Source organism: Limulus polyphemus, unplaced genomic scaffold (assembly GCF_000517525.1).
Source record: "Limulus polyphemus unplaced genomic scaffold, Limulus_polyphemus-2.1.2 Scaffold213, whole genome shotgun sequence".
NCBI classification, from domain to species: domain Eukaryota; kingdom Metazoa; phylum Arthropoda; class Merostomata; order Xiphosura; family Limulidae; genus Limulus; species Limulus polyphemus.
Genome location: NW_013665823.1, coordinates 595,727 through 604,204, shown reverse-complemented (window position 1 = coordinate 604,204; position 8,478 = coordinate 595,727). Strand labels below are relative to the sequence as shown.

The following is an 8,478-nucleotide window of genomic DNA, read 5'->3' as shown; positions in this document are numbered from 1 at the left end:
CTGAAAAAATCGAAGGTTGCTGCTGATTGGATAAGGTCGTTTGTTGCGCCGGAAGGGATTTAAGTGTTTTGAAAGAAATGGTCGATGAAAATGTTGATTAGATCGCGGTGAATGCTGGAGTTGGATTGGTTCAGGTGGATTTGACAAGTCAGATGCAGCTTCTATAAATGAGTAATATCGAGGCACAAGAAGTCCTGCCTGGAACCCGATTCCTGTCAAGCGCAGCCCTTCGCCTGAGTCCCTGTCTCTTGTTCTAAGTTTACAAGAGTCAGCTTGAGCTGATAGAAGGTCCTAGTTAGTGTTTGTGTCCCCAGCGGCCTAGTGTACTATCGGGTATATTACCTCCCATTTTCATAATTTCATCTCTAAAATACATTTCTTCTCTTGCCGAGGGCCACTAAAGCGACTCAGAGAAAAATATAAAAGCGATACTAATAAGCCATACGTGATGTCAGCACCAGGACTCACTTACGGTTACACGGGCGGAACCAGCGATGATTTCCCGCCCTCAGAGTTTGGCTATTTGGACTTGATATCCCCGCAGTCCTACGGCAATCACTGTCAGACACCCCAGTATACAGTCGACTTATCATCTCACCTGGATCCTTATCCAGCTGAACGCGTGCTTTCCGTAACCACCATGCCGCCTCACCCCTGCCGCTATGAAGATACTTCCTATACGAGAGACAGCCCTCTTAAAGCCGCTCCTGCTCCTCAGGATATTGGAGATCGACCTTCTTGTGAATACGAGACCCAAGGTTTGACTTCTTTACAACACTCACCGTGTATGACAGGTAAGACATTTATACACTGTAAGTTGTAAGAGTATTCTGGTATTTGGAAAAAGAAAACTGCATGTGACAAATAGTAGGTAAATACACGATATCATGTAAAGTAATCTAAAGTAAACTTTGAATTCACTTTTACGAACAACAACATAAAACTTATATGAACATGAGAAATTGTCGAGAATTTGTTACTGTTCGGTAATAGTGGTCCTAAATTTTATTTTACAAGACTAATTTTATTTTCAGTAGATTTTACTAGAGTGTAATGAAATTAAAAAAAAAAATGAGGCCGCTTCTCAAAGTAGTTCTATTTTAGATATCTTTTGTACGTTCTTTAATTGTATAGGTGTTTCATATTAATGTTATCTCAAGATTAGTTTTAGAGGTATTCCTGTATATCCTGTACTTTTATTTCAGTTTCGTTAAAATGTTTCTTGGCATATCGAAAGTTTCCTTTCAGGTTTTGGGCGATTAAGGCTGCAATAGGTTTATATATTTTTTGAAACTATTAGGTCGTTTTCTAGACAAATTAGATAACCGATTACAAACGAAAATTTTCTTTTCGAATTACTTGTTATAAGGTGAACTTTCATCAAACACTTGGTATTACAAACTACCAGTTACATATTTGTAAAATCTTCATAATTTTGGCTAAGTTTTTATCTATTATATATATATAAATCATATTTTTGTAAGGCACACCTTTTTGATTTTAATAATTTCTTGACATTTAAAACTACATCTTCAATACTGATAAAATACATGTTTTAAAGATAGAATGTATAGTTACATATAGACTGGAAATAACTAAGATGTTATCATAACTAGATTATTTTGAGATTTACAAGATGATTACAAGTAAACGTGATATATGAAAGTAAAGTTAGATTTTCAAGAAGCTGTTTTAAAGTTTTCTCAATTCGTCAAAATCTTTGTTGTTTTTTATGTTATACCTTAGATCAGGTGTCTTTACTAATCTATCAATGGTTTCAATGTTCTTTATCTTCGGTGATGCATGTAGTTTAGTAGAATTATTAATATTCATATTAAAGCGATGACATGATAATAAAGCATGTTATTTAGACTTACAGTTAGGCTACTATTATGTCTCGCAAAGTTCTGCGTTAGTTTAAAAGAGGTTAATTTGGGGTTGTTCCATAATTCTACACCACGAGAACCAAGAAGCTGGCATATTTTATATAAAAATATTCTCTCATTATTGTGTGAGAGAAATATATCAATATTCGTTTTCTAGAATACATTACAGAAGTTTCTAAAGCTCGCATTGGCTGTTTCTCAAACAACTTCGTACGCATACTCGATCTGTGTCATTTATCTAGGTGATAAACAGTGAAAATCTTTTAATTAAAAAACAACAACATATGATTTTATGAAAAATCGAATGTTGGCTTTCACTTTCCTGGTCGATTCTATTTTGTCACTGTTACACAATTATTTGTTTTCTCTATCTTTCTACTTAAAAACTACTTCAAACTTTTTAATATTTGAGGGATGTAAAAACCATGCTTATTAGAACAGTAAATTACGTTGTAGATTTCTGAGTAAAGTGAACAACAATTTTAAAAAGGGTAATTTTTGTACTCAGTCCAACAAAGAAATATTTTACCATACGAACGTTCAAATGTCTTTAGTAAACGACAAGTTCGGGTTCGGTCTTATGGCTATCATGCCGAATTATGTATCGAAAGATCTAAGGATAGTACCGCGACGCACCTGAACACGCTCAGCACTTTCATCGAAAGATCTAAGGATAGTACCGCGACGCACCTGAACACGCTCAGCACTTTCATCAAAAGATCTAAGGATAGTACCGCGACGCACCTGAACACGCTCAGCACTGTCAATTTTGGATGCGTTATAAAAGTGACAGTATAATCCATTATTCGATTCAAAGAACCAGACAAAACTCTTATGATGCTAGTTGGCTGTCTTTCTTTTGGTCAGTAGTTCAAAATTAAGGACAGTTATACCTGGATTCTGTAGAAGCCTCTGACTTGATATTTTTTAACTAAGTGCGCATACATACTGTCGAAGTTAAAAATTGTAGTTCCAATTAAACGACAAATTACTTGTGGTAAATGACGTTTGTCTTATTACTATTGTGATTTTGATAATTAGATAATTTATAATCTTCAACTAATTAAAAATAATTTAAGCTACACAATTACGAGAAATTAAAAGGACTTCTCACAAAATTATTTGGATTATTGTAATTGAATTAAACTACTAGGAACTGAAATTTTCGTCAAAGTTTTATTTAATTATTCTCAACAACAAGAAAAGGAAAAGACATGACATAATTATTCTATAATGTATTTTTGTAATATGAAAATGAAAGAAACAGTTGTATTATTTATTCTGGTACTATGAAAATGAAAGAAACAACTGTATTATTTATTCTGGTACTATGAAAATGAAAGAAACAACTGTATTATTTATTCTGGTACTATGAAAATGAAAGAAACAGTTGTATTATTGTAATTCGCTTTTCGGTGGTGGTATTAGTAGTTTCAACTTTATGTGACAGATAGGTTAAACAGCCAGGTTGGAAGAGACCCTCAAAGTTCAGGTATAATCGACCCTAGTTTCGAACATCTGATCAAAGGGGAGGCAGCCGATCAACAGTAACTGCCTCAAAGAGAATTTTATCCGGCTTTAAATCGAATAATGAAATTGTCTATCACTTTTATAACACATCCACAGCTGAAACTGCGGAGCGAGCTCAGCGACATCGCTGCTCGAGCCTTAGACTTTACGTTACGAAATGTAAGGCCAAGGTGAATGAACTGAAATTGGATCTTTGACTTACAAAGTTGAGGTCTTACGGTGGAGACAAAGTTTGCTGCACAAACATGTTTTATAAAAGTAACGATATGAAAGCAAACATGTCCATTGTTGATCGAAACAAATCATATGCATTTATGGACTTATATATAGATAAATACACTTATTTATAACTATCTATATGTAAATAGATGTATGTATTCATATAATGTGCGCGCGCATTTATTATTTCAAAGGGCATAAATAATAAATTAAATATAGATGGTATTCTAGTATATAACCTGTGTGTTTAATATATAGATGAAATAACACTGCACTATCAAAGGTTATTTACATGTTATTTGTTAGATTCCTATATAATAATCAATAATTATTTTGAAAGAGAATGATAGAACACTTATAAAGGTGTACAAATACTGTAAGCGTTCATAAAAAATGAAACTTTTAAACAGTTTTGGAAATTATTTTAGTAATTTGAAACAACTGATTTGAAATATTGTATATAGCTCATAATATTAGAACGAAAAAAGTAACTGATTTAACTCTTGGATGTCAGTTTCTGTGATCTTGTGGCCGGTAATAATACGATGCAATTAATTGGAGTTGAAGCTGTTCGTTAATATAATTATAACTGGAGCGAATGATTTAGCTATATAGAAAATATATAAACTATAAAGTGTATCGTGCATGTGAAAACTACGAGACAACTGTGTCAGTTGTTTTAAATTATGAGTTATTTTCACTATAATAAAGGGAACTGTTAAAACGTGATAGAAGCTTATCGAGCCATAATTATATATTCAGTAATGGCTAAAGAGTAATAATATCAACGTTACCGAACTGTGGCTTGGTTGAATTATTCTTAACAACAACCGAATAAACTGTTTGTCATCTTTAACCTAGGAAATTATTTAGATCCCAGAGGATTTAATACTTTACCTAATATGCTATCTAAAGGTAATATATATAATATGCCTACCTGCGTTATAGCAGGTTTTTTTTATCATAAATATACGGATGGTGTGAACGCCTTTTATAAACTGGCGAAGCATGATTATAATTAATTATTATATTAATATAGTGAGTGAGGTTAGAATACTATTCCCAAGGGACTAGATATAGATTGTAGTGTTTAAAAACATAATAGGCCTAATACTAACGTCTTTTGACAAGTATAATTAATTATAATCATGCTTTGCTAACTTATAAAAGACGTTCATACAACAACAACTGTTGTTGTAATAAATGATTTATATAAATAGTATTCCGACCGCTAGTGTGATTGTTGTTTTCCTGCTGACCAGAAGAGCTCGGGATAGAACGAAACGCGTTGTCGGTAATGAATATAACGAATGTAGTGTGACTGGAATACTTTTATTATACACTTTTCTTATTCTTGAAACATTATAAGGGACCAGCTATAGAATGTAGTGTTTAAAAATATAATATGCCTAGTACTAATGTCTTATGAAAAGTATAATTAACTTGGCATTATGTTTAAGCACGTTTTCTTATAACTTTGTACAATTTAGGTGAGACATGAAAAACAGCACAATTTTATTATATTTAGTAAACAACAGAAGTTCTTTCGTTTAGTGAACACTGTAGGAATGATTAAAATATTAACAATTTGTTCTATTTTTAATATTTCTAACATTATAATGATTTAAATTATTGCAAGTTTTCAGTCTATTTAAGTATTTAAATACCATAAATCCAAGTCTATTAGAACAAGCAGCTATTCTTGTATGAAAAGCTTTAATTTTGTCTTATTTTCTTTTCTGTTTTCCTTTAAATTTCCTTCTATCTTTCAGGGATTTAAATAGTTATTCCTTTGGGAGTGAGTAAAGGTCAAAGTTTTTTGTTAAAAGTCTATTACAAGTGTCAAAAAGCTTGTAAATACTTACATCACAAATCTGTAGAGTTAGTAGTTCATAAGTGTAACTCTCCTTGGTATATAATCTCTCATTAATTAAGAGATACTTCTCTTTTTCTAGAACCAAAGTGCTGTCCTTAATTTCTCTATTATTTGCTACCAAATCGCACAATCTCGCTCTCATTAATGAAAACAATTCAACCCCAAGTCTATTTTCTCATCCTCCGTTTTTGTTGGGTTTTCCATCTGACTTGAAAAGCTTTGAATATATTTTAAGTTTCTATTTCTGCCCATATAAAGATACACTAGAATCAAAGAGCTGATGTAACACCTTTGATTTAATGAATAAATAATTACCCTATAAAAGTTTTGTAGATCTGAAATTCTATAAGCACGTTTTCTCTTTTTTCTTTTTTTTTTGCATGTGTGTAATGTTCAATCTTAAAACCTCAAAATTTTTGAAAAAACAACGATTATTTTATACACAATTCAATAAAAATGAGATTGTTTCCAGTCTCCAAATTACTAAAATACAATAACTTATTGTACAGGATAAAAAGGGGTAAAAAAACGATGAAACTGGGAAACAATCTCATACACTTTACATGTTTCGACGTATACTATTGCGTCATCCTCAGGAGTGTAATGTTTTGCAAAAAAGTAACACTTATTTATACAATCATCAAAACACAATTTTACATATTAAAGAATTTCACCCCATCTGCTGACAACATTTCCATCAGGCCCATCATTCTTATTCAATAATTTAAACTTACTTTTCTTACATTTAATTATCTCAATAGATTCACGTATATTCATACCAATTAAATTTCCAGGTTGTGCTAAAATAACAATTTTTTCCCATTGAATTGTGTGATTAGTTTCACTAACATATCTTGCTAAAGGTAAAATAGTAATATCATTATTTTTAACATTTCTTTTGTGTTCATTCAGTCTGAATTTTAAATTTCTTCTAGTTTGTTCTATATAAACTTTTTTACGTTCACATAATATTTTATATATGCCAAATTTTTCCATTAAATCAATTTTATCTTTAGTCGTATTAAGAATTTCGCTGACTTCGTTCATCGGTTTGTATATCGGAAAAATATTTATTTGTTTTTTAATTTTTTCATTATTTGACAAGATAAACCAGGTATATATGATAGTACTAAACATTCTGTCTTACTTTTTAAAGCAAATGTTTTAACTTGATATTTGTATCCCTGTTTTTTAGTTTTCTCTTATCTAAGTTACAATTAATGCAGAAACGACACTTCGGTAAAATCTTATTGACAGTTTTATTCATGTTGGAGATAATATCTGCAATTTGTTATCTTTCTATTTTAAAATTTAAACTACCATATTATAGATAAATATAACACTGGTCATGGAAAAATTCTAGCGTTTAACTGAAAATGTTTACATTACTTATAAACCAATTACACGTTTCTTTAAACTGTGTCATTTAGTTTTATGTAACTTAACAACTGCTTTAATCCAACAGAAGACCACCCTGACACTTGTACGTTTTTAGCAAATCAGAAGGTTTTTGTGTTAAAATATAATGTTTTCTACATATCAATTAATTTCATCATAAAACGGTAGCTTGACATATATTTTTCAATTCCTTCACGGAAAACAATTCACATTTACCTTCCACATACATACATATATATATATATATATAAGTAGATAGCGAATTCTATCTTTAGATTATTATTCCTACTATTATTTAGTATATTTATGAATTTTGAGTTACATTAAAACACTAATTCATCTTCTAGCTGATCATGTTGATTTTTGAGTAAGTATGTATGAAGCTGACACCAACTTCCCCTAGCGGTGACGTACAGATGTTATTGATGCTGTGAAAGATTCCTTTATTTATTGAAATAATTATTAACATTGACATTTACGTTGTATCGTTCATTAACGCTAGTATCAAGTCCTGGCTAGGCACGTATTTATTAACTGTGTTTATGGTAACTGATAAACTTTGTATTTCAATTGTTCAAAAGTTTCATTTTGGATTTCTGTGGGTGTGAAAGTTTAATAAATTCCTTTGTTCTGTTTTTTTATTCGACCGTGGTCGTAGCGGCTGTTTGTTTGTAGTCCGTTACAATATATTAATAACAAATATGTAATTATAATATGAGAACTTAACATTATCTCGTGTAAGTGAGCGAAAGTTGTCAACAATCACAAAACAATGAAGTGAAAATGCCTTTAAATGTAATCCAAAAAACGCAAAAAGACAAAAAAAATGCTGATAAAACAATGTCCAAATCCTATATAGTCATGAGTGGTGTATAACTGCATACTAGTCCTCAAATAGCATCGAAGATATTCCGTCTCTTTAATTATACTGTAACGCGTGTAACAGTTTGCTGTGTAACAACAGATGAAATTATTAGAGGTCCTATAATGTCCTGAACCAAACTACACATTCACTGTCTGCAGCCAGTTATGAGAACGTAGTTGCCCAGTAATAAAATCAAATAAAGAATAAATAACCCAACCACAGGTAAATATAAATAGTTCAGAATACTAATAGTAGAGAAATAATGTATAGGATGACAAAATAAAAAAGAACAAATAAATTAAAAGGATTATTTTCCCCAAACATACATAATCAAAAGTAGCTCATCCTTCTCCATTGTAAGTGAAGCGAAAAGAAAGGCACCAAAAAAGGACACCATGTAACTTATCACAGGAAGAAAGTTAATTAAAACACTATATACTATACAACTGAGAAAAGTTTAGAAAATATGGACAGACTGAAGTAACCTTTAGTCACCTAGGAGTTGTTTTTTCCTGTCCCATTTAACTTAATTGCTTTAGAAAGTAAAATAAATAAATGAACCAGTTTAAAACAAAGATAAGCAGATAATAAGATAATATCTGTTGTTAAGGGTATAGAATTAAAAGAATAAATAATAATTTCGGCATGTCTTGTCTTTGGGCGTTTTTAGATTATATTTTAATATATATATATATATATATACA

At 31.0% G+C, this 8,478-nt stretch overlaps 1 protein-coding gene across 1 annotated transcript in view; it reads left to right on the top strand.

Moving 5' to 3' along the window:
* The first annotated feature begins 261 nt into the window (after nt 1-261).
* LOC106478460 (helix-loop-helix protein 13-like) overlaps nt 262-8,478 on the top strand; it is a 15,663-nt gene continuing 7,446 nt past the window's right edge. Inside the window, exon 1 of the mRNA XM_013939004.2 lies at nt 262-794. Coding sequence (XP_013794458.1) covers nt 449-794 — 346 coding nt within the window. The 5' untranslated portion in view covers nt 262-448. The remainder of the gene's footprint in view (nt 795-8,478) is intronic.